This window comes from Halichoerus grypus, chromosome 2 (genome assembly GCF_964656455.1).
Source record: "Halichoerus grypus chromosome 2, mHalGry1.hap1.1, whole genome shotgun sequence".
NCBI classification, from domain to species: Eukaryota; Metazoa; Chordata; class Mammalia; order Carnivora; family Phocidae; genus Halichoerus; species Halichoerus grypus.
The window spans coordinates 103,943,486-103,970,031 of NC_135713.1; the positions used below are offsets into that span (position 1 = coordinate 103,943,486).

At 42.1% G+C, this 26,546-nt stretch overlaps 1 protein-coding gene across 1 annotated transcript; it reads right to left on the bottom strand.

Annotated features, from left to right (window-relative positions):
* Positions 1 to 97: 97 nt before the first annotated feature.
* SHISAL2B (shisa like 2B) lies at positions 98 to 21,684 on the bottom strand. Its single transcript, XM_036066989.2, has 3 exons — positions 21,371 to 21,684; positions 17,323 to 17,480; positions 98 to 384 (listed from the first exon to the last, which is right to left on the bottom strand). The coding sequence occupies exons 1-3, from the start codon at positions 21,559 to 21,561 to the stop codon at positions 248 to 250; spliced, it is 486 nt and encodes a 161-aa protein (XP_035922882.1). The 5' UTR covers positions 21,562 to 21,684; the 3' UTR covers positions 98 to 247.
* Between the last annotated feature and the right edge of the window lie 4,862 nt (positions 21,685 to 26,546).

Here is a 26,546-nt window from a genome sequence, read left to right on the forward strand (position 1 = left end):
CACCTGACATATTAGCATAATTTCATGTAATACAGAAACATCTTAATTAGCAAATAAAAGTAAACTTCTGCATATGATCAGAAACCTTAGTGGGTTTTTAATAAATTAATTGAATAATCAAAAATGCAGCTGTGTCTTGCTTTGTGAATGGTGAATTTTTGAAAAGTACAATTACAAACTCTATTTGAAATGCATTCTTTATTTGTATTGCTCCATCTCTCCAGTGAGCTTTTGCAACACAGGCTTTTTAATAATATACAGTTTTGATTTGTGTTGTATCCATTTTTGGATCTTGAATTATATCATAAGCTTCATCGGATGTTTCAATTGTTGAATTTGATGCTGCGTTTGAATTGGGGGCTTTGGTTTTCCTGTTTGGGTTGCCTGCAAAACACAAAATAAAATGAAATAATTATTTGGAATTATGACATAAAATTTGGCTTTTTAAGATGTGTGCTTAAAAAATACATTTTGGAGCAATATTGAAAATATGTCTTGAAAACGCTACGTGGATGAGTGAGAATTGAATCATTTCAAAGTTGTTTTTGAGCATTTCCTTCTGAAAGTCAAATTAGGGAAATACTCAGTAACAGAAGTAAGAATTTCATTTTCATTTCCATGCTTACCCTTCTTTCTTCCATGTTCCCATGGAGGAAATTACACATTTGAGAAGAAGGTAACAATTTCTGGGTTACTTAATAAAAGTGTGACTGTCCCTGTGCATAAAAATGAACAAAACTATACTAAAGTTTATCTTAATAATTTGCAACACTCTTAAGGCTTTGCGATCATAATCTGTTTAGATGTAATGTTTAAAAAGAACACATTTGTGCCACAATCTCATTCACTCATTCCACGGAAATATGAGTCCAAAATGCACAATGGTAGAGGAATATGGACCTTTGCTCATCACAAAAACTAAAGCTCATAGCAAAGAAATAGATTATTCTTCAAGAATGATTGTTAGAAAAGTTAAGGGGGTGCCTGGGTGGCTCAGTCAGTTAAGCATCAGACTCTTGATTTCAGCTCAAGTCATGATCGTGACATCGAGCCCTCACGTCAGGCTCCACACTCAGCGTGGAGTCTGCTTGAGATGCTCTAACTAACTAACTAACTAACTAAATCTTTAAAAAAAGAAAAGTAATTGTATCATATAGCTCGCCAATATATACAAATTTAAATACTGTATAAATATGTAGAAGCACTGGATAAATCCCCGCTGTCACTAATGCCCTCCTGGTGCTGAATCCCTAGCCCAGTTCGTGGTCTGCATGCTGTCTGACCTACTGGCAGCATTTTCTCTCGTTGGCCTCCAGGATATCACCCTTTCTTGACTCACCTCCTGTCTCCATTGCTCCTTCTCCGTCTCTTGTTGGTCCCTTTTTTCCTCCAGGCGTCTTAGATTTAGGAGTGCCTCAGGGCTCAGCCTGTTGGTTCCTATCACCGTCTCCCTCCCTAATTAGTCGCATTTAGAAAAACATGCTCTGAACCTGCCTCAGACGAAGCAGAACCCACTGGCCAAGAGGTTCCACTATTAGAAACAGATCTTTCCTCTACCCTTTGCCACTTGCATAAGTCGATTCTCATCTTTCAGTGTGTTCGTCCTGCCTGGCTTTGCCCATTTATAAGTAACTGTACAGACTACTTTCCAGGCCCCATCAGAATACCCCCACTGCGGGTTGATTTCAGAATTCAACACTCACAGGGCAATATTATTTACAAGTTGTGAAGAACGGTGTCTCACTCCAGCTCCCAGATCATGCCCACAGAACTGAAATGTGGGTGGTATTGGTCTCTGAGCTCATCTTAAAATATCCTAAGTTTAAAGCATAGGGCCTAGAATCGTTCAATAGATGGTTTTGTTTCATTACCCCTGAACCTCTGTGGTGGTAAAATAAATGTTCTCCTTCTCAACATTCAATCATAATGTTTCAACCATCTAATCTGATTTTTTAAAAGTTAATTTGTTGTAGGCACAACATTTTCTAGCCTGGCAAGTAGCTCTATGCCCAGTCAGCAATCATTCTCCATTAAATGGAGTAGGGAAGGCTGGTATGAAAATCTAATAAACCGATACATTTGACTTGACTGTTACTTGCAAAGTGGAGTTTTAAAAAATAAAATAGATAAAAATTTAGCTACTAAGCACTTAAGTAATGGAACTTATTCTCTGTGGGGGCCACTGAAACTGTTTTCCTCATGTAACATTAGAAAAACGACATTTTGAACCTAAAGATACATCCAGACTGAAAGTGAAGGGATGGAGATCCATCTTCCATGCCAGTGGACCTCAAAAGAAAGCTGGGGTAGCAATTCTTATATCAGACAAATTAGATTTTAAACTAAAGTCTGTAATAAGAGACACAGAAGGACACTATATCATTCTTAAAGGGTCTATCCAAAGAAGATCTAACAATTGTAAATATCTATGCCCCCAACATGGGAGCAGCCATTTACATAAGCCAACTGTTAACCAAAATAAAGAGTCACATTGATAACAATATGTTAATTGTAGGAGACCTCAATACTCCACTCTCAGCAATGGACAGATCATCTGAGCAGAAAATCAACAAGGAAACAAGAGCTTTGAATGATACATTGGACCAGATGGACCTCATAGATATTTACAGAACATTCCACCCTAAAACAACAGAATACTCATTCTTCTCGAGCGCACATGGAACTTTCTCCAGAATAGACCATATACTGGGTCACAAATCAGGTCTCAACCGATACCAAAAGATTGAGATTATTCCCTGCATATTCTCAGACCACAATGCTTTAAAACTGGAACTCAATCACAAGAAAAAATTTGGCAGAAATTCAAACACTTGGAAGCTAAAGACCACTCTGCTCAAGAATGTTTGGGTCAACCAGGAAATCAAAGAAGAACTTAAACAATTCATGGAAATTAATGAGAACAAAAACACATTGGTCCAAAACCTATGGGATACTGCAAAGGCGGTCCTAAGGGGGAAATACATAGCCATCCAAGCCTCACTCAAAAAAATAGAAAAATCCCGAATTCACCAACTAACTCTACACCTTAAAGAACTAGAGAAAAAGCAACAAACGATGCCTAAGCCATGCATTAGAAGAGAAATAATTAAAATTAGAACAGAAATCAATGAATTAGAAACCAGAAACACAGTAGATCAGATCAACAAAACTAGAAGTTGGTTCTTTGAAAGAATTAATAAGATCGATAAACCACTGGCCAGACTTATCCAAAAGAAAAGAGAAAGGACCCAAATTAATAAAATTATGAATGAAAGGGGAGAGATCACGACTAACACCAAGGAAATAGAAACAATTATTAGAAATTATTATCAATAACTATATGCCAATAAACTGAGCGATCTGGATGAAATGGAGGCCTTCCTGGAAACCTATAAGCTGCCAAGACTGAAACAGGAAGAAATTGACAACCTGAATAGGCCAATAACCAGTAACGAGATTGAAGCAGTGATCAAAAACCTCCCAAAAAACAAAGAGTCCAGGGTCTGATGGATTCCCTGGGCAATTCTACCAAACATTCAAAGAAGAAATAATACCTATTCTACTGAAGCTGTTTCAAAAAATAGAAACAGAAGGAAAACTTCCAAACTCCAAACTCATTCTATGAGGCCAGCATTACCTTAATCCCCAGACTAGGCAAAGACCCCATCAAAAAGGAGAATTTCAGACTGATATCCCTGATGAATATGGATTCCAAAATCCTCAACAAAATCCTAGCTAATAGGATCCAACAATACATTAAAAGGACCATCCACCACGACCAAGTGGGATTTATCCCTGGGATGCAAGGGTGGTTCAACATTCGCAAATCAATCAATGTGATAGAACACACTAATAAGAGGAGGGAGAAGAACCATATGGTCCTCTCAATTGATGCAGAAAAAGCATTTGACAAAATACAACATGCTTTCCTGATTAAAACTCTTCAGAGTATAGGGATAGAGGGAACATTCCTCAAGTTCATAAAATCCATCTATGAAAAACCCACAGCGAATATCATCCTCAATGGGGAAAAGCTGAGAGCCTTTCCCTTAAGATCAGGAACACGTCAAGGATGCCCACTCTCGCCACTATTGTTCAACATAGTACTAGAAGTCCTAGCAACAGCAATCAGACAACAAAAAGAAATAAAAGGTATTCAAATTGGCAAAGAAGAAGTCAAACTCTCTCTTTTCGCAGACGACATGATACTTTATGTGGAACACCCAAAAGACTCCACCCCCAAATTACTAGAACTCATCCAGCAATTCAGTAATGTGGCAGGATACAAAATCAATGCACAGAAATCAGTTGCTTTCTTATACACCAACAACACAACTGTAGAAAGAGAAATTAGAGAAACGATTCCATTTACAATAGCACCAAAACCCATAAGATACCTCGGAATAAACTTAACCAAAGAGGTAAAGGATCTATACTCTAGGAACTACAAAACACTCATGAAAGAAATTGAAGAAGACACAAAAAGATGGAAAAATATTCCATGTTCATGGATCGGAAGAATAAACATTGTTAAAATGTCTATGCTACCCAGAGCAATCTATACCTTCAATGCCATCCTGATCAAAATTCCAATGACATTTTTCAAAGTGCTGGAACAAACAATCCTAAAATTTGTATGGAATCAGAAAAGACCCCGAATCGCCAAGGAAATGTTGAAAATGAAAAACAAAGCTGGGGGCATCACGTTGCCCGATTTCAAGCTATATTACAAAGCTGTGATCACCAAGACAGCATGGTACTGGCACAAAAACAGACATATAGACCAATGGAACAGAATAGAGAACCCAGATATGGACCCTCAACTCTGTGGTCAAATAATCTTTGACAAAGCAGGAAAAAAACATGCAATGGAAAAAAGACAGTCTCTTCAATAAATGGTGCTGGGAAAATTGGACAGCTACATGCAGAAGAATGAAACTCGACCATTCTCTAACACCATTCCCAAAGATAAACTCAAAGTGGATGAAAGACCTCAATGTGAGACAGGAATCCATCAAAATCCTAGAGGAGAACATAGGCAGTAACCTCTTTGACATCGCCCACAGCAACTTCTTTCAAGATACATCTCCAAAAGGTAGTGAAACAAAAGCAAAAATGAACTTTTGGGACTTTGTCAAGATAAAAAGCTTCTGCACAGCAAAGGAAACAGTCAACAAAACAAAGAGGCAACCCACAGAATGGGAGAAGATATTTGCAAATGACACTACAAATAAAGGGCTGGTCTCCAAGATCTATAAAGAACTTCTCAAACTCAACACCCAAAAAACAAATAATCAAGTCAAAAAGTGGGCAGAAGATATGAAAAGACACTTCTCTGAAGAAGACATACAAATGGCTAACAGACACATGAGAAAATGTTCATCATCATTAGCCATCAGGGAAATCCAAATCAAAACCACACTGAGATACCACCTTACACCAGTTAGAATGGCAAAAATGGACAGGGAGAGAAACAACAAATGTTGGAGGTTGTGGAGAAAGGGGAACCCTCTTACACTGTTGGTGGGAATGCAAGTTGGTACAGCCACTTTGGAAAACAGTGTGGAGGTGCCTCAAAAATTTAAAAATAGAGCTACCCGATGACCCAGCAATTGCACTCCTGGGTATTTACCCCAAAGACACAGATGTAGTGAAAAGAAAGGCCATATGCACCCCAATGTTCATAGCAGCAATGTCCACAATAGCCAAACTGTGGAAAGAGCCGAGATGCCCTTCAACAGATGAATGGATAAAGAAGATGTGGTCCATATATACAATGGAATACTACTCAGCCATCAGAAAGGATGAATACCCAACTTTTACATCAACATGGATGGGACTGGAGGAGATTATGCTAAGTGAAATAACTCAAGCAGAGAAAGTCAATTATCATATGGTTTCACTTATTTGTGGAACATAAGGAATAGCATGGAGGACATTAGGAGAAGGAAGGGAAAAATGAAGTGGGGGGAATCAGAGGGAGAGACGAACCATGAGAGACTATGGACTCTGAGAAACAAACAGGGTTTTAGAGGGGAGGGGGGAGGGGGGGATTGGTTAGCCCGGTGATGGGTATTAAGGAGGGCACGTACTGCATGGAGCACTGGGTGTTATACGAAAACAATGGATTGTGGATCACCACATCAAAGACCAATGATGTGGGCACCTGGGTGGCTCAGATGGTTAAGCATCTGCCTTCGGCTCAGGTCATGGTCCCGGGGTCCTGGGATTGAGCCCCACATCAGGCTCCCTGCTCGGCAGGAAGCCTGCTTCTCCCTCTCCCTCTCCCCCTGCTTGTGTTCCCTCTCTCACTGTGTATCTCTCTGTCAAATAAGTAAATAAAATCTTTAAAAAAAAAAAAAAACCAATGATGTATTGTATGATGACTAACATAACATAATAAAAATTAAAAAAAAAAAAGAAAAACGACATTTTATAGGTTTATTTTTCATGTGCGTAGCATTGTTTGTCCTCTTCAGTATTCTAGCAAGTAAAGATAAAGATCAAGGATATAAGATGTAAATTAGTTGCATATTATCTGGGTGGCTTTTGCATCTTACATAAGCGTTTCTTTAAACATCTAAAACTTAAAATTTTATTGGAGTTCCTGGAAGTCTGAACTGAATGTTGGTTAATTCCAGTCCTTCATGTTTCCTAAGCTTTTTACATTCTTAGAATCATAAGACATTTCAATAAGACTTTCAATGTGTTTTTATCTACCTTGCCACATACAGTTTTTGTTTTTGTCTTTTTTTAATGGGAAATAAATTCAGGAGGTTATTTCCCAACTTAGGGGTTCTCTCTAAGTCATCTCCCTTCTGACAGCTTTAGTTTCCATTATGTATTTTCTGGCAGCAACCAAAAGAGTTTATCTACCTCGTCTACTGCCCTCTGAGATTTAAAGGCTTGCAAAAAACATATCCCAGTGTTACAGGTCTTTCTTCAAGGACTTACAAAGACGCCCATTCTCCAGCCCTGACTCATTTCCTTGGCTACTGGATCCTTCTAATCAGTATAGGTACAAATTTGTTTCTTAGATTGACTTCTTAAAGCAGGCAGTTCCCCTAACAGAATCAATTTACTTCACAAACAAGAAAAGATTTGTTATAAACACCATACCAATATCATTTGAAGCAGGAATTTTGATCAGCAAGTTAACACCCCTAGTGTTGACTCTCTTCTCACAGCTTACGAAAATCCAAAGGTGCTTTCAATGTATATCTTTCTGGTAAGTTAGAATAATGGGACATGGGGAAAAACAACTGCAGTGAATAGCTATAGTGATATCAGAGTCCAGCTAACTGCATCTCTGTGGAATAATTTTAAAAGAGCAAGAAAAGTCTGAGCAACCTCACCTTTTCCTAGTTTTGCTTTGATAAATAGAAGCTAATTTCTTAACCAACAAAGTAGGGATAAAGTCAGCAGCCTCTTTTTCTGTCCCAGGACTACAACATGGATTAGATTTTAAAGAAGAAATCTGTAATTCCATTGAGCTCCCAAGGGATTTGTTACACATAAAAGGTTTTCCTTATTTAATTCCTCCTTTTCCTTACTGAATGCAGACTGTGAAGCTCCAACATTATTGTTCTTTTCTGGGTTTGATATTAGTTGTTCTTTCTGCTGCTCATGTCCCATTTTCATTCTCTTTTTTTTTTTTTTTTTTTTTTGGTGTCTGGTCATCAAAGAGAAATCTCAACCTTCCTTTAATCCTATACCTCTCAGATTGGTATTTAAATTAAAGGTTTGGCCTTTGTCAAAATTCAGATCCAATTCATCAAACAATCTTTGCACATATCCTTATCACAAACTACACCAATATATTTTTTCCTATAATGGTTAAATTTTGCATTCATTTTCAGAACCAGTCCTCAGGAATCCATTTATCTTACAACTCTTCTATGAACTCTGCCCTTGCCTGCCATTTCAAAATATCAAAAGAATACTGGAGACCCCTGCAGGTCTTCATCTCTTTGACTATCTGGCCAGGACTGTAATTAAGCTTTTCTGCCATTATCTGCCTACATCCCCCTAGCTTCTGTGTCACATTCTCAGTCCTACAGCAGCTTCTAATTGCTAATTAACTAGCTGACTTTACTCCTGAGTGGAAAATCTACACATCCCACTCATCCCACAGTTCCTCCTAGTGAAAACAAGCCACTTTAAATCTGTACCCTGTGTTTCTGATTTGCAAGAAGATGTTTTCCCTTCGAATTTAATATGAAGCATAGGGCTGGATCTGATGTTAATGATGAAGTGGGCAAAACTTACCCAGTGACCTGCTGATCTTTTGTGCTTTACCCTGTGCAGGGCCCTGCCTTCTTAAGAATATATAGGTATCTCAAGTAAATACAGTTAAAAATTCACTGTAAAAGCTACAGTCTTAGACTTGCCCTTTGGCTTTATCGGTCCATCAGTGAGTGAAGGCAGTTCTATCCAGAAATGTTTTTCCTATCCTATTTTTTTCCACCATGGGCCTTTTATTCCTTTTTCTTTTCTGCATTATTAAAATTTTCCAGCCACTGATGACTAACATAACTCACAAATAACTTAGCTCATATTTAAAATCCTCTAAATGAATTTTCACAAGAGACTAGCTTCTATTTTGTTTATTGGTTCCAACACCAGCCAAGATTGCCTAACCCTTAGCTCTGAGGAGGACCCACAAATACTAAATGTGTTGGTAGCTCTGCTGAGTAATTTGGTTTTCTACATCTAGGGACAAAAACAGTTGTAGGAAATTACAGCCTCGTTAGAAAGGTCCCTTTAGGAGGCACAGTAACCTTTTCTGTCGTTGAGTTCAAATAACCCCATCTTCTACTAAGATCTCAATGAGTTCTTAAGGCCTTTCTGGGGGCGCCTGGGTGGTTCAGATGGTTAAGCGTCTGCCTTTGGCTTGGGTCGTGATCTCCAGGTCCTGAGATCCAGCCCCGAGTCTGGATCCCCACTCAGCTGGGAGTTTCCCTCTCCCTCTACCCCTCACCCTGCTTGTGCTCTCTCTCTCTCTCAAATGAATAAATAAAATACTAAATTAATAATAATAATAAAAATTTTTTAAAGGGCACCTGAGTGGCTCATTTGGTTAAGCGCCTGCCTTCAGCTCAGGTCATGATCCCAGGGTCCTGGGATCGAGCCCCCGCATCGGGCTCCCTGCTCAGCCGAGAGTCTGCTTCTCCCTCTCCCTCTGCTCATCCCCCTGCTCCTGCTCTCTTGCTCACTCACTCTTTCAAATAAATAAATAAAATCTAAAAAAAAAAGCCTTTCTGAAACAAAGAATGGTATTACCAAATAATTTGGCAGCCTAATTAATAAAAGTTTTGAGCAGAGTTTTGTTGGAGGGGTGTTAAGGCTACTAAGAAAAATAGATCCCAAAGTTATCTATAAATTTAGTGCAAAACCCATCAAAATATCACTTAATTTTTAAAAATTTGACAACATGACTCAGAAGTTTATTTGGAAATCTGAACATTACAAGAGTAGCCAAGAAACTTTGATAAAGAAACATAATGGGAGGGAGGAGAAAGTCTTGCCTGGTCAGATATTAAAATTATATCACTACAATAATTTTTAAAGTATTTTTAAAGTATATTATTAGCTTAAGAATAAACAGAGTGATAAATTTAACAGAGCAGAAGGTCTAAAAACAGATCACAGTGTATATAAGAATTCAGTCTATGACATTTTAAATTGGCAAGAGAAAGATGGATTATCCAATAGATATTTGGACAATGGGCTCATTTGCAAAATAAAAAGGCAGATCCCTACCTCATACTTTACACCAAAACTAAAATTCCAGCGTTATTAAAAATTTAAACATAAAAACAATGAATAAATGTAATAGAAAAAATATAGGTGGATATCTTTATAACTTATAGTGAGCTGAGAACTTTCTTTTTTTTAAGATTTTTAAAAATTTTATTATTTTTTAAGTAATCTCTGCACCCAACTTGGGGCTTGAAATCATAACCAGTCTGAGCAACCTCACCTTTTCCTAGTTTTGCTTTGATAAATAGAAGCTAATTTCTTAACCAACAAAGTAGGGATAAAGTCAGCAGCCTCTTTTTCTGTCCCAGGACTACAACATGGATTAGATTTTAAAGAGGTGAGAACTTTCTAAGTATGAAACTAAAGGGAGAAAATACAAAAGGAGAAACTTCTCTAAATGAAAAATTGTCACATACTAAATTACAAGGGAAACAACCGCGAAAACATTTGCAATATATGTGGAAAAGAGTTTAGTTCCTGTGTGTAAAGTTCTTTTAAAGCAGTGAAAAATGTACATCCCCATAGAAAAACGTGTATAAGGTATGAACAACAGTATGCCACAGAAGAAATAATGACAGGGGCACCTGGCTGTCTCAATTGGAAAAGTGTGCAGCTCTTGATCTCAGGGTCTTGAGTTCAAGCCCCACATTAGGTGGAGAGATGACTTAAATAAATATTTTTAAAAAGAAGAAATAATGACAAACATTAAAATGCCCACTCCCACTCTTAATTTAAGATAAAAACACTATTATTTTTTTCAACGAAATTAGTAAAATGTGTATCTTTTGAAATAACAATACTAGTCCTTTTCTGGAGGGCGGTTAGCAACTTGTATCCACAGCCTTTAATACGTGCCCATCCTTTGGTCAACAAGTCCACTCTCAGGGATTTATGCTAAGAAAATAGTTAGATAGTTTGTGCAATGTATGTGTGTAATGAAAAAGAAAATGGAAGCTCGCTCAAAGTCAACAAGAAAATATGGTATACTCAGATTTTGGTTTCTGAATACTATTCCCAACTAAAATGAACCAGGCTTTTTAGAGAAATATCAGATTCCAGGGCTGGAACAGGGGACGTACAGGCTGCCTGGAACATTTTGTGACAGAAAGCAAAAAAGTGCTCAAAAAATTACGGACACAGTTCAGAAGGACAAAGGACACAGTTGAAAGGGGCTCCCACAGGACAAAGCTGAGACAATGGAAGCATCAGAATAAATAATGACAGTCATAGAGTATTTTAAAACAAAGCATCTGAGTCCATACTGATCTGAAAAAATAAAGGAATAGGTCAATAAAGAGGGGAGAAGGAAAAGCTCTTCCTTATGTTTGTTATTCCTTAGAATAACAAACAATGTGGGGCTTGGAAAGTCATCATTTTATAACTATTGTAATAATAGTTTTAAAATTATTTTGAAATTTTGAACGAAAAAATTCAGTCAAGAGCCATCAATGAGTAGATGAAAGTTTGAGGAGGAACAGAATATTTTCAATCTCGAAGTACCTCCCTACAAATTACTTAGGAATTAATAGGGGAAATAGTGACTTTACAATGTCTTAATCCAGCAAATACAATCTTAACCAACGAATCAAAGTTCACATCACCCCTAATGGGACAAACCAATATTATGTGCTTCCTGAGAGGATGCCCTGAGAGTATGATTTCTGTGGTATTCCTGTCGAGAGGTATTATCTCTCTCCAATCATGAGAAAATATCAGACAAATTGAAAGACCCTTTACAGGATAACTGGCTTCTGCTTTTCAAAAATATCAAGATCATGAAAGACAAAGAAACGCTGGGGATTAAAGGAGGCTTAAAGAAATATGACAACGAATTAGAAGACTAGATCCTAGATGAGAAAAACATCGCTATTAAGGATATTGGCAAAATTTCAATATGAACTGCAGATTAGATAATATTACTTTATCAGTGTTACATGTCCTGACTTTGATAAACATACTATAACTATGTAAGAAAAAAAAGTAAGTTCTTAGGAAACACTTACTGAAATATTTATGGTTAAAAGGCATGATATCCGGGGCGCCTGGATGGCTCAGTCGTTAAGCGTCTGCCTTCGGCTCAGGTCATGATCCCAGGGTCCTGGGATCGAGCCCCGCATCAGGCTCCCTGCTCAGCGGAGAGCCTGCTTCTCCCTCTCCCACTCCCCCTGCTTGTGTTCCCTCTCTCGCTGTGTCTCTCTCTGTCAAATAAATAAATAAATCTTTAAAAAAAAAAAAGGCATGATATCTGCAAATTATTTTCAAATGGTTCAGAAAATATACATTGAGAGAGAGTTGATAAAGAAAATGAGGCAAAATATTAACAATGAAGTAAATCTGAGGAGGGGTCTACAACCTTCTCTATACTATTCTTGCAATTTTTCTGGAAGTGTGAAGTTATATCGAAATAAAAGAATAAAAAATCATAGCACTATGTCAGGATATTAAAATGGAACTATTCTTTGGCAAAGGCATTTATTCATTGGCAAACAAAGATGTCAATATTGTTCAGTGAAAAAAAAATACCACAAGACTCATCCCCCCCACTTTGTTATGGTCATGTATGGAGAGCTGCATATCAAAAATCCATGGAAGAGGGGTGCCTGGGTGGCTCAGTCGTTAAGCGTCTGCCTTCGGCTCAGGTCATGATCCCAGGGTCCTGGGATCGAGCCCCGCATCGGGCTCCCTGCTCGGCGGAAAGCCTGCTTCTCCCTCTCCCACTCCCCCTGCTTGTGTTCCCTCTCTCGCTGTGTCTCTCTCTGTCAAATAAAAAAAAAAAAAAAAAATCCATGGAAGAATTCAACATAGTGTTAATAACCCTCATCTCTGTATGGTGGAATCACGGAAGACACTGTTTGTTTGTTTCTCTGTATTTTCTAATTTTCCATCAATAAAAGTGAATTGAAAGAAACGTTTTTCTTTCTAGGTGACTCTTCTAAGAAGAAGAAATAGAGCAGACCATTCTGAGCCAGTCCGAGTCATGTTTTGCTTATAGGTAGAAGAAACAATTATGTGATCTTCAAATGTGCTTTCTCAGTATTCCATATGTAATTTATGTTTTTCTCCTAGACAGCTGCACCTTACTGAGGATTTGCTTACCCTTTTTCATTTATATCACCTGCCTTTACAAAAGAGACCACCAGATACAGGGGCTTGGAGTTGTCTATTATCTCTATCCAACTGTATTATTTTATTTGTGCCAAGCAGCTCTACTAATATCCGCCCTTTTAATTTCCATCCAGAACTCTGCTTCCAACAGCCCCTCTCCTCAGGCCTCCACCCCTCCCTCCGCAACCCCGAGTGTCAGTGGATGCTCAAAACCACAGGGTGGATGTGCTTGATCTTCCCGGAGCACCAATTTTCTTCAGATATGAGAAGGAGAAGATGTTATTATTAGAGTAAAACAAGCCATTACATTCAGCCAAATTGAACAATGACGTAAATTTTAAAAATAAGATGGGAAAAAAATAAAAATAAAATGAAACTTCAAATAATTTAAAGTTCATAGGCCTCAGGCAAGTCTTTCCAGTCTAGCCTCTGGAATTCTGGAGGTACAGGTTCCTTTCTCATTCCCCTTTAAGGATTTTCCAGCAGAAGAGTTTGAGAAGCAGGGAGCTGGGACATTCAGCCCGCTAACTGCTTCTCTATTAGCCATTAATTCTTCTACAGCTTATGAAATGAGACCTCCCCCTCAGGAGTGTCTGCTCAGAAAGATGCCCTTCACACAGTCATCTTCTCAGAACTCTACAGCCGACAAGCAATGGGGTTCTTTTAAATGCTGGCATTTGAAACACACATAGCTCAAAACACACAAAAAAGGGAACAAAACGATGATGGGATACAATTTAAAGGATCAATTTCCTAGCCACAGCTCCTGTGCACAAAGTGAGCCCTGGAGGTAGGCCAATGAACCTCTGCAGTCGCTCCCAGCGGCCTGCTGTTTTCAGGATCAATTCAAAACGTATAAAGGCTTAAACTGTATACATTAAAAAGGAGGGGATGCCTGGGTGGCTCAGTCGGTTAAGCATCTGCCTTCGGCTCAGGTCATGATCCCAGGGTCCTGGGATCCAGCCCCGAATTGGGCTCCCTGCTCAGCGGGGTGTCTGCTTCTCCCTCAGGCCTCTCCCTCTACCCCCACCCCCACTCGTGCTCTCGCTCTTTCTCTCAAATGAATAAATAAATCTTAAAAAAAAAAAAAGACCAATAGGATAAAGATACACAAGGGAAAAACCTTGGCACAACTGCCTAAGATTAGACTTAGACGGTTGTCTTTTATAGAAACAGAAAAGTTCAGTGCCCTAGGTCAGTTTTAGAATGTGCACAAAGACATTTTTCCCTTTAGGCCATTTGAATTGCCTGTAATGAAAACAGTCTCAATTATAAAAATTAATGCAAAATAATGGGAGGTCGACTCTTAAGAACAGATCTTTTTTTTTTTTTTTTAATTTTATTTATTTATTTGACAGAGAGAGAGAGCGAGAGCAGGAACACAAGCAGGGGGAGTGGGAGAGGGAAAAACAGGCTTCCCTCCTAGCAGAGAGCCTGATGCAGGGCTCGATCCCAGGACCCTGGGATCATGACCTGAGCCGAAGGCCGACACTTAACAACTGAGCCACCCAGGTGCCCCAAGAACAGATCATTTTGAAAGAAGATGAAACCGGTTTCCTCTGATGTAATGTTTACCTACTTGGTTCTTCCGCAAACATTTTACTATCCTTGACCTTGAAGGCATCCCTTAAGTGGAATAAAGACTTTCTGTTTTTAATAGCTAGAACACTGGAACCTATTCCTAGGTGGGAGAATCACTGGAACAGAGCATGCACACCTCACAACAGCACCACAATATTTTCACTCTAAAGGGTCACTTTCAAATATAAACCGTTTTTCTCTTCCTATTTCAGTGACATTTCGATTACCTATTTTGTTTTGGGCTCTGCACCATGTCTGATTTGGTTAAAATCAAACCAAAGGACCAAAATCACCTCATTGGAAAGCAGCAGGAAGGCAGCGATCATATAAAATCTGCCTTGTCAATAGCAAGCACTCAGGAAAAGGTGTCTGGAGTTAATTTGCTGGACTGATAAACAATGTTTTTGAGAGGAGACATTTCGATGCAAGAAAGCAGCTTCTTCTAACTACCTCAGAAGTGCATCAATGGATCTCCTTAGCTAAACAGCAATGAGACTACAAGACTTGAATCAACAAGCCAGCTAACTCTGTTGCTAGGTTCTCAGAGGCAACATGAAATAACATTTGGGGGCAGTCCCTGAGATCAACCAGTAAAAACAACCAACTTCTATTTAGCACAACGCATGGCGTAGAGGAGACATTCGATGATTGTCTGATACCTCTAGAGGGGACAATAAAGATGCTCCTGTAATCACCTACTATAAAGGTGTAGCACTACTCATTCAATTCATTCAACAAACATTGCTAGTGCTCTAGGCAGTAGGGATACAGTAGTGAGGAAACAAGTGAAAATTATTACTTTCCTGGAACTTACTTTCCAGTTGGAGTGGAGAAAAGTTAGACAATAGGTAACTAAATTATATAGTATATTAGTGCCACATGCTTAGGAGAAAAATAAAACAGGAAGGGGGTATGAAATGTTGAAGGGGAGTTAAGTCACCAGATATGGTGACCAGGGAAGAACTCCCTAGGAAGGTGACTTTTAGTAAAGATTTAAAGAAAGTGAAAGTCATATGGGTATCTGAGGGAAAAGCCTTCTGGACAATGGTGACAGCACATGCAAAGGCCCTGAGGCAGAGGAGTTTCAAGGAACAGCAAAGAGGCCAATGTGTCTGGGCACAGGAGATGAGAGAAATGGGGGCGGAAAGGGCAGACCACAGAAGCCCTGTTAGGTCCCAGTTAAGGCTTCTGTATCTAACAAGAGAGATGGGAAGCAATTAGGATTTTTTAGCAGAGGAATGACAAGACCTGACTTAGCTTGTAACAGGCTCACTTTGGCTGCTTTGTGGAGAGTAGACAGCAGGGGAGCGAGGGCTTACTTAGCTGGGAAGGGAAGCTGTTTGTTTTAAAATGCAGAGTCTGGAGTTTGTGGTCTTAACGAACTCCCTAGGTGATTCTTACGTATAGTAAAATTTAAGAACGTCCACGTTAAATTATCTAAGCACTTGAGACAAAAATTCATTTTATGCATTGGGGAGGGTAGGTACTGTGGTGAGCACTGGGAATTGTGTAGGGCCAATGAATTACAGACCTGTACCCCTGAAACAAATAATACATTATATGTATATACATATATATATGTATATATATATACACACATATATAATAAAAAATAAAAATAATATAAAAACAAATTGAGTTTAAGAGCTAATGATTTGGTAGTCACTAATCCACTGCTTCCTTTTGCCTGTGAAGAAACAGGATCTAAGCCATTGGACTAAATTCAACTAACAACCTGTCAATTCGGCCACACAGTTCCAAACGGTGCTTCAGAAAAAGAACTGCTAAGGGACCTTGGCCTCTTGCTCTGTGACGCAGGATGCCCTCTGAGAGAGACCTCCTCTACAGAAAAGGAAAGTAGAGCTAATGCGATCATTCAGCGACAGTGTATTTGATAAGGTCACAGAGCATGTACTCCAGAAATATAAGTTTCAGGGTTCAGCGGAAAGAGAGCATCTGAGCAGGTGATTTTCCAAAATTTTTTAAAGTAAACTTTTTCATTCTCTTTTTAAATAGAAGTTACTGAGCACTTGTATCTTATTCTAAATAGATTCTATTTATATATTCTAAATTTTTATTAAAATACGCTCTATATATCTCAAAATTTATGACTACTACTTTTTAAATACACTAACAGAAATTTATATTCACAAAAATTATAACAATTCTTTCTGACTGAATTTCATAATGCTAGCAATTAGCATTTGGTTGGCACTTCGTAACTGAGATAATGAATCCCAGTTCCACAAACTATACATAAACATTTCTTTCTACTTTACAGTCACTCTTCCATGCGCGCCTGCACACACGTATACCTTAACTAGTTTGTCATCTATTCAAGAACAAAGACGGTCTTCTATTTACCTTTCCTGTTTTTCTATTCCTTTTGTGTGCCTCTGAGATATTTTAGGTACCTCCTCTGAATTCTGCAGCTCTCAGGCACCCAGGTGAATGCTCAGCTGACCACTGACTGACCCATCTTGAGCAATGCAACCCTGAGAATTAATTATCAGATATTTTGCTCCTCTATTTATTCTACATCTTTGGCTCTATCACAAACAAAATTTAACAACTCCACGAAGCTAAAACCTTTATAACTGAGAGCCTTAAATACAGTAGAGCGATTTAGTGGATCCATGAGAACAAGTTTTTCATGAGAACATTTACATCCTGCCCCTCTTCTGTCCTTTGGCCCAATTTCTCGAAGGTATTTCAGCATTAATGCCTAATTTCCTATGAATTTCTATAAAGGCACATAATGAGTTGAATTTTTAAAAAGCATTCATGGTTCACCGGATGGTGTGTCACCCAGGGACAGGTGATTCTCTTGAATAGAGTGCAGGAAGTTGGCTGCAAATAATGGACGCAGATTACCTTCGTGAGTGGAAGAAGCCTCGAGGTGCTGAAGTTTAAGGCCAGTGTCTAGCTTTCGAGGCTTTGTAGACAGAAATAAGTAGCAGAGGACACAGAGGCTGACGACAAAGGCAAGCAGAACAAGGGCAGCAGTTCCCAGTCCAACCAGGGCACCGATGCTGAAGAAATAGGAAGAACATCCTCACTGTCACACAAAATGGTTTACACATACACTAGAGAGAAGGTCTGAAGATTGTTCATCCTTGCTTCAGTCATTCCTAGCCAAACTATATTTTAGTATAAACAGTATATGCTTGAAATCTATAGCTCACCTTTTGCTTTCATCAAATTCTTCTATTTTCTCTACACATTTATATGTTAACATTAGTATAGAAAACAATGTGAACTCATATGGCAGGTGAAAGGTCACGTGATTCTCCCGGGCGAGTTTAAAGCTATTTCAGTCGAAGAAACCTCTATTAGTATATTTTAGGGGCGCCTGGGTGGCTCAGATGGTTAAGCGTCTGCTTTGGCTCAGGTCATGATCCCAGGGTCCTGGGATCAAGCCCCGCATCGGGCTCTCTGCTTGGCGGGAAGCCTGCTTCTCCCTCTCCCTCTACTGTTCCCCCTGCTTGTGCTCTCTCGCGCTGTCAAATAAATAAATTTTTTAAAAAATCTTAAAAAAAAATTATATTTTAGAAGGAAAAATCGTGTTCACCCACAAAAAATGAATAGAAAAATACTGACTGGTGCAAAAGTAGTGAAGCTCTACTGAGCCACCCAGGTGCCCCAAGCCTCCGACTCTTGATTTCAGCTCAGATTATGATCTCAGGGTGGTGAGATCAAGCCCCTAGACAGGCTCAGGCTGGGTGAGGAGCCTGCTTGAGATTCTCTCCCTCTGTCCCTTCTCCCCTCGCCCGACTCTAAAAAGAAAAAAAAAAAAGGGAAGTAAATCATGGTATAATCATCACTGAAGAGTAATCATCATTGAAATGGTCATTGACAAGTAATGACCTTTTTCTTCATCATCGTCCTGGCCTGCCTGCAGGCTTCTGCTATTTCCTAGAGATTAGGGCCCCGACAAGTTTGACAAGTACCAAAGAGAAGGAGGGGAGAATCTGACCAGGGAGGCTAGATGTGTTAGGGTTCTGGAAAAAAGGAGAACAGAATTAAAAGGGAGGTGCTTAAGCTCATCCCATTTATCCTTGATTTTACGAGATAAAGCCCCCTGCCATTTAGAGATTGCCTCCTTGGCCACAAGGGAGTGGAGTGAGACCTCCGAAGATACTTGTGCTTGGTTTATTAATGTCAGCAATCCCCCCAGCCCTGCACACAGTGAAGACTGGATAATTCTGTGGCTAGAGTCAATATATGTTTTATATTTAAATTGGAGTTTGCCCTCACTTGTGCACTCTCTTCCAAGGGCGAGACTCTCTGGCTCTGGCAAGTCCTCTTTCATGTTTGTTGGCACCAAAGCTGACTTTTGTAGATTATATACGTCAGGGAGGGTTAGGACTATGCACAGACACAGGGGAACATAAGCCACTTAATTAACATTATCCGCTGCACAAGACAGCTAGGCTGCCACACATCTAGAAAGATTCTTGAAATGAGAACCGGTTATTAAAAAAATGCTCAAAGTAAAAAGTAATTTAGTCCATTTAAAAGTAAAATTGTCAACCTAATTAAATTCAACATGCATATTGTGAGCTTTTAATGTATACAATTTAAAAGCCCATCACATGATTTGTAGGAAAAACAAAGCATTCTCTTTCTGCTTTCTATTATAATTAAAGAAAATAATGGCAGCTTATCCCTTATCTCATTGGTTAATGAGCGCTGAGAACACAATGGGGAGTCCGAGGTGCTGCCACCATTATTAACACCACCTTCATAATCTTGACAGACAGCTTGTGTCACAGTTCCATTTTATAGAAGCGTTGCTTCATGCGTACAAAACTCTAGATAAAGATGAAACTCCAGGAATCTCCTAAAATAGTCCTTTTGACAACCGCTTACTGAACTCATGTGTTGCTCTGTGCAACTGGCATCATTTTCCTAGGTCCTGAAGCAGGTTACCAAAGGAAGCCCCGAGAGGTTAGGGATTTGGAGAAGGAGCAAAGACTGTGGTGGGCCAGACGCAGGAAAGGGAGAATTATCCTTTCCTTCCAGCACCGGGATGGCAGTCCGCTTTCCAGTCCCTGCGGGGGGGTCTGAAGTTGCTGCCTCGTTCACGCGGCAATTCTCCTACTTAGCACCTTTGCTTGCCTCGGAGTAGCTGTGCTGTGCCTTTCTCCGGCAGCTGCAGAATCTCAGAACAACTGCTAGTGACTTCGGGAATATTTTTCGCAGTTGGACTATTTTCAATTTGGGCGAAGAGCAAAGAATGTGAGGGTGATGAAGCGCTGAATTTTTGCCTCCCCATTGTGTTCTCAGTGCTCAATAACTAACAAGATCCCCAGGTTTAACATTGCCAACAGATGCTCTCAGTTGAAATGATTTTTGTGTGTCCTAGGAACTGAGCTATACTGTCCGTTGTGTCCGTGCTGAATGAAGACCCGGCAAGCTATTCATTCTTCGTGCCCTCATAAACCGATCCTCTGCTGCCTGTCACTTTGGAACTATTCAAGGATCTGAGAATCCCAGGCACTTTTCCAATTGAGTTTGACTTAAGAGTTGCCAGTCTCTGTCGGAGGTGCTGCCACCATTATTAACACCTCCAAAGACTCAGAGCTGGGTTACTATGCTATTTTCCAAAAGGCCGGATAATATGCCAGCGCAATACTGATTACTTCTCCAAATGAGAGGGATAAGCTGCCATTATTTTGCAAGATTATGCCCCACTCCGGCACAACACAATGTTGTTAGCTGAACTTATTGGTAAGTGGCACTCCTTTTGAGATTTTTTTGACGCTTGCAATACATTTTGGAAAAATTATTTTACTGCCTCAAGAAATAACATTTAAAGTCAGTTGCTGTGGACTGGACATGTGTGACAAATTCTGGATCATGCTAGAGGATTAGAGGAACAACACTCTTCCGCTTACTAGCAGAATCTCTCTCTTGTCAAGCATAAGCTAGTTTGTGAGAAACAACTGAAGGTGGTTTGGAATTCTTTCACATTCATTCTCCAGGCAAAATCAAAGAATGGAGTTCAAAGGTTACAATCTTGGGGGGGGGGGCGCAGAAGGCACTTTACAGTGAAAATATCTGCATAAATACTAGGTGGAATAAGTAAAATTCCCATCATAGGAAAAAGAGGCAAGAAAGACTCCACCTTAGAAAGTCTCTTGTCTTTCCAGTAATGGCCGAGTGGCTCAGGTGTTAAGAAAGGGGTGTCCTGAAAAAGGTTCTATGGAGTATTATAGCAAGTAAAACTTTCCCTGCCTACTGTAGGTCTCCAGTTCGGTTCTGGGTCAGTTTCGGATCATCTGAAAAGAGCAAATTATAAAGTCCTGTCGCTGTATGTGTACACACACACACACACACACACACACCCCTCTTTGATTTCTTCTCACCCTCAGAGAGACTTTAAATACTCTGATCCTTGGTTAATACCTTAAAATGAGTCCCAAAGTCATCCCCTTTCTATTCAAAGCACCAAATGCGCAAACAAATCAAAAAGAGAATGAAAACCTCCTCAAGTTATCTGCGTGTCTTCTCTCTGCCGGCGGAGCCTCCTGCCTGGAACTCGTCCCTGGCGGGCGTGGAGACCCGGCGCTGGGCTGAGCGGGGCCAGGGGAGCCGGTACTGCGTGCGCCCTGGGCGCACAGCCCGCGCTCCTCCCGAGCTCCTCCCGCGCCAGCCTCGCCCGGGGTCCAGGGCCCACTCACACTTTTGGCCGCCACAGCCTGACCCTCGCCGGACGGGGGCAGCACCGAGCGGGTCCCGGGGTCGGGGGTGGGGGAGCTCCGAGCCGGGCGCGCTTTGTCTGCTGGTCCCTCACCCGCCCTCGGAGGCTCCATGTCCTTCCTGAGGGACCCGACCCGAGCGGGCGACCCTCCCACTCCCGGGGTGGCACCGCTCGTCGCCTCCCCAGAGCCCGCCGCCAGCCCGCCGCCCTGCCCACCTGAGGCTCCACATATAGCTGTGCTTGTAGGGGAAGTAGCTGCCCGGCTCGCTGCAGCAGTACTTGAGGTCGGCGAAGCCGCAGCAGTAGAGCAGGGCGGCCCCCTCGCCGCTCCGGGGGCACTCGAAGGGCTCCACGAAGCTGTGGTTGAGGCTGTAGTAGCCCGAGCACACCCGGCTCGCCTCGCTCATCGCGGGCGGCTGCGGACAGGGGCACGCTTGCCCCCGGACCTGCGCTCGGACCGCACGCGTCCCGCGCCGCCCGCGCCCGCGCACCCCCACGGCCCGGGCTTTCGGTCGGACAGCCTGGGAGTTCAGCCTTCGCGCGCCTCCTGCGCGCTCTCTCCTCCCCCTGTCCACATGGGGTCTGGTCGCTTTACTCGCGCATCTCCCTCTCGTTACTGAGTGGCCCTTTTTTTCTGCCGGTCTTCGACCCTGTACCTCTTCTCTCCCGCCCTTCGTGGGCTTTCTTCCCGCTCCCTTGACTCCCCTCCACTTCCCCTCACTTCATCGACAGCCTGGGGAGCTCAGCAGGCACACACTGCACGCCAGAGAGCGATTTCATCCGAAGGCAAAGTGGACGTGCCATGTATGTTTGCCGAAGTTGCCGTCTGCCTGCCCGAGGACAGGGCAGGTGGGGTCGGGGCAAAACAGAGCGGGGCCGGGGGCACCTTTACCCACCGCGGGCCACCGACCCACGGAGCTGCGTAGTGGGCAGAACCAAAGACCCTGAGCTACCAGGGAGGGGGTGGCCGGGGAGGCGTACTCCGTCTTTGAGAAGTACACGTGAAACATTAAAATCTGCCAGTTAAAAAAATATCAAAGATAGGAACAAGGTTTTTCACCAAAAAGCTAGCCATGCATTCCGTATTCTGTGAAATGGCCTGCAAAGGGAAGGACAGGCCAGGGATTCAGGGAAAGCAGGTGAGGACTTTCTGCAGAGACAGAAAGAGAAGGCGGCAAAGGAGATAGGGAGGAAGAGGCCTGCATCCCTTGTGAAGCGCTGCAGAAATTTCTCTTGTTTGGTACTCTCGTTTAGTGATGCATTTGTTCACAAAGTCTTTTAAAATAACAGTAGTAATGGATGCCGTTGTAATAAACCAAACAACATCTTGGTGTGTAAAGAAGAAAATAATAATAGCCTTAAGGTGGGAGAGGAGGTGACTGTGACGTTCATAGAATTGGTAAGATAGAACAGTGTTCCTTCCTCTTTATTTTTTTCTGTGTCTTTCCTTGCGGCCAGAGGGTTGATTGGGTGTTGTGATTTTGAATTTTACCTTGTTGGGTACTGGGACTGGGTGTTTCTGTATTCCCAGAAGGATTCTTGAGCCTTGTTCTGGAACATGGTTAAGTCACTTGGACACGGTTGGAGTCTTTCGAGTCTGCTTTTAAACTTTGTTGGCAAAACCAAAGTGGGCTTGAGGACTAAACTTCTCCCTGTCACTGAGGTGATGCTCTTCTGAGTCCTTTACTTGACACCTTGTGGGTTCTGAGACTTACCATTCTGACTGGTGGAAACAAACTATTGCAGGCCTCCTGACAGCTCACAGGAGCGTTCCCTCTGCTCCTTTTAGGTAGCTCTTTTCCTGGCTTCCGGTGGTTTCTTGCCAGGCCTGTGCTGATCAGTACTCAGCTGAAGACTCAAGGAGATCCTCCAGGGATCCAGTTCTCTCTCTCTCTCCTCTCTCTCCAGCTCTCTACTCCCTGGTATCCTGTTCTGCTCCCCCTCTAGCCACCATGGCTTCTTGTCCTCCCAACTAGGTCTTCTCACCTGAGGGAAACCACCGGGCCCTCCCTGGGTCCTCTTCTGGTGCTGTCGCCATCTTGAAACTCTCCAGGCTGCGAGCCAGGGCAATCATAAGCCCTCCCGTCTCTGTTTCCCCCTTCTTGGGGATCATTGTCCTGAGGTCCCTGATATCCATGTTCAAAACCCATTGTTTCTCTATTTCCTGTGTTTAATTTTTTTCAGGCAGGAGGGTTAATCTTGTCTCTGTTAAGCCATTTTAGCTGAAGTTGGCCAGGCGATTGGAACTGATCCAAACTAGGCCAATTAGGCTCTCTGTCCTGGGATTGGGATTCTGCCCTGGGGACAGGAATTCACAGGGAGCTAGTATACAGGAAGGACAGAAAGAAGCAGGGAGGAGCCGCAAAGAAGGGTGGAAGGAGTGCTAATGGTTTTGCAATTCTGTGCAAGTCCTATCCTGAGACCCACTGTATTCCCAGCACTGCGATTTTTGGGACATCCCTGACTCCTTAGAGTAAAATCCCTTTCGGCTGAAGTGCATTCAACTTGGATTCTACTAGTTGCCCCCAAAGGGTTCTAACTCCTATAGCATGGCTTCCGGCAGAGGCGGTAGAGAAGGCAATTGAAAGGCAGAAACCCGGGCTCTTTGACCAATGAAGCTTGTTCCCTTGCAAAGTGTGTGTGTTAGGCAGCACTAGTGGACTTTTCTTCCTGTTGTGCAAGAGGAAAAGAAATTTGGATCTGAAAAGAATGAAACTTCTTTTGGACAATGATATTGATTGTCTCAATAAAACACACCGAAGTCTTTCTGGAGCCTGAGACACCAGGGTGGAATGTGAGTGGTGGGGAGAATGGAGGAAACTGAGACCAAACACTAGGAAATGTCCTCAGGTGACAGGCAGAGCGAGGACCGGCACCTCGCTGAGGGCCCGGGTGTGGTTAGAAGCCCTAGCTTTCTGGTGGAACCAAACTGCTGGCTCATGTGATTTTCTCCAACAATGAACGTTCCATGATGGAGAAACAGGAGCAGGGAGATGAGCAGTGGCACTTGCCAGGATGATTCTCTGGGGCTGTTCTCTGGCCCCCTGGTGCCTCCGCAGTCACCACAGTGCCTTGGCACTTCCCTAGCCCTAGATACACACCACACACACATGAAAACACACACACAGAGAAAGGCATGCCCACAGCTGCTAGCCTCCAGCTTGGAGTACCTCGAAGCCTCTGAATTTCAAATAAACAAAAGAGCCTTTTAACCCAGGAGGCTTAAGGGCAGTGTCAAGACTGAGGCTTTCAAAAATACCAGTTGAGAAGATGCGTACTGCTTGCTTGACTTGCTTGCTGCCCGGTCCCATATGACCTGGTCCCCAGCTCCCGGCCTCCAGGCAGGGGGCTTCTGTCCGCCAATGGGGGTGGGGCTGGCCCAACACCAAAAGATTGCCATAAATTACACCTTTTATTTTCATGTATCTCCCTGGTTCTCAACAAAAGTGATACCCCCACTTTGCAAATATTTGGGGAGTATTTTGGAAATAAGGGGACAGTTTTGGTTGTCATGATGACTGGATGCCCTCCTGGCAATGAGGGATGTAGGCCAGGGGTGCTAGACATCCTGACATCCTGCAACATCTACAGAAAAATGAGGAACTGCCTGTGATTTTCAACTGTTCCACAGGACATTCACACAGATGCAAACTGTATTTATCTAGAATCTGTTCCTGGGTTACAAATAAAATACAACGTATTTGTTGAATTTTCCAGGAACGTAACTACCATGTAATTTGAGAGAAGATTGTTCTTTGTTTTGTTTGGAACTTCACCAAGAGTTTTCCACGCTTGGAGAAAACCAGGTGCCAATGGTAATGTTGCTTGCGATGTCGTATTTGAGTTTGCCACCACCACACACCGCCTACGCCAGCCTGCGTTTGTGCTCTGCGGTGACTTAGAGCTGTTGGGTGCACACTGTTGGTGTAAATGTTATGTCTCTTGGTTACATTGTGCTTGAGCACTTCCCTATGGAAATACATAGTCCATTTTAAATTCCATTTATTTCTTTATATCTCAATGAAGGCATTGCATATATTGTATTCGTTTGCTAGGGCCACCATAACAAAGTACCACAGACTGGGTGGCTTTAACAATAGAGCTTTGTTTTGTCACAGTTCTGGAGGCTAGAAGTCTGAGATCAAGGTGTTGGCAAGGTTGTTTCTTCCCAGGGCTGTGAGGGAAGGATCTGTCCATCTGTCCCAGGCCTCTGTCCTTGGCATATCGCTGGCCATCTTCTTCTTTGCATTGTCCTCTCTCTGTACGTGTCTGTGTCCAAATTTCCTCTTCTTATAATGACCTCATTTTAACTTAATTACCTCTTTAAAGACCTTATCTCCAAATAGGGTCACATTCTGAGGTACTGGGGGTTAGGACTTGGTCATATGAATTAGGGGGGATACTAAGATTCATCCCATACAATTGGGTATGTAGATCCATCATGCTATATATACATTTCGTTTCAAAATAGCAAAGGGAGAATTACAGAGACCCATCTTAAAACACGGGGGACACTGAGTCTGATAGGGTTGGGAACGACTGGTAAACTCTCTCAGTAGGACAACGGCCTCTGGTATGTCTCAGAGGTGACCTCTGATCTCCAGGCCAGCACAAGTCACCCAGAATAGGCATGATGGAACAAGTGGAGAGAGAGACTGAGAACAGCAGCTAGCTGGCTGTTGGGTAAAAGCAAATCAAGGGTTCAAATGAAGCTGACTTGGCTGCAGGAAAAATGAAGAGGCCAGATGAGTGCTTTGCTCAAAAGCCTTCAATAGGCCCTTATTTCCAAACCCGCTGTAAACCAGGGTCACTCCTCTCTCCCCACTTCACTATTCTCCAGACCATCTCGAACGTGCTCTCCTGCTCTGGCAAATCAGTCTCCTTCCTGCCTCAGAAACATCTTCATGTATTTTTCCATCCGAGAGATACCTTGACTTTCTTTTTTCTCTTGAAATCTTGGTCCAAAGTCCAGCTACAGGAGTCTCTCACCACCCAGCTCCCTGAAACTGCTAGAATAGGGCAATTCCTAGATAGAACGGAATTTGAGAAGACACATGTGCTGAGGCCATGAGGAAGCAGGGGTCATGACAAAGCGGACTTACGGCTTTACAAGCTCCCGGGCAGCAGAACGTATGCGTACGCATATGGAAAACCAAAAGGAGTAAAATCATTTGTTGGCGATAAAAGGCGGTTCAGAGAGGAAGGGGAGTTAGTGAGTGTGATGCTGACAGCGGGCTGGTTTCCATGTGCTCTTGCTGCCATAGGGGTCATAGCGAGCCCTGTCCCTGGAGCAGTGTGTGTCCTTCCATCCCTTGGGTACCAGTCTCCATGGGGGCTGGAGATGTCTGGATTCCTGCGAGTGCCCCCTGGTTGGGATAGAAATCCTCTTTAT

Excerpts from the sequence above, each read along its gene's own strand:
- SHISAL2B (XM_036066989.2), bottom strand. The coding sequence starts at position 21,561 with ATGAGCGAGGCGAGCCGGGTGTGCTCGGGCTACTACAGCCTCAACCAC. Across the intron at positions 17,481-21,370 it reads AGCTATATGTGGAGCCTCAG|CATCGGTGCCCTGGTTGGAC; the intron begins GTGGGCAGGGCG and ends CTATTTCTTCAG. Across the intron at positions 385-17,322 it reads GGCTTCTTCCACTCACGAAG|GCAACCCAAACAGGAAAACC; the intron begins GTAATCTGCGTC and ends TGTGTTTTGCAG.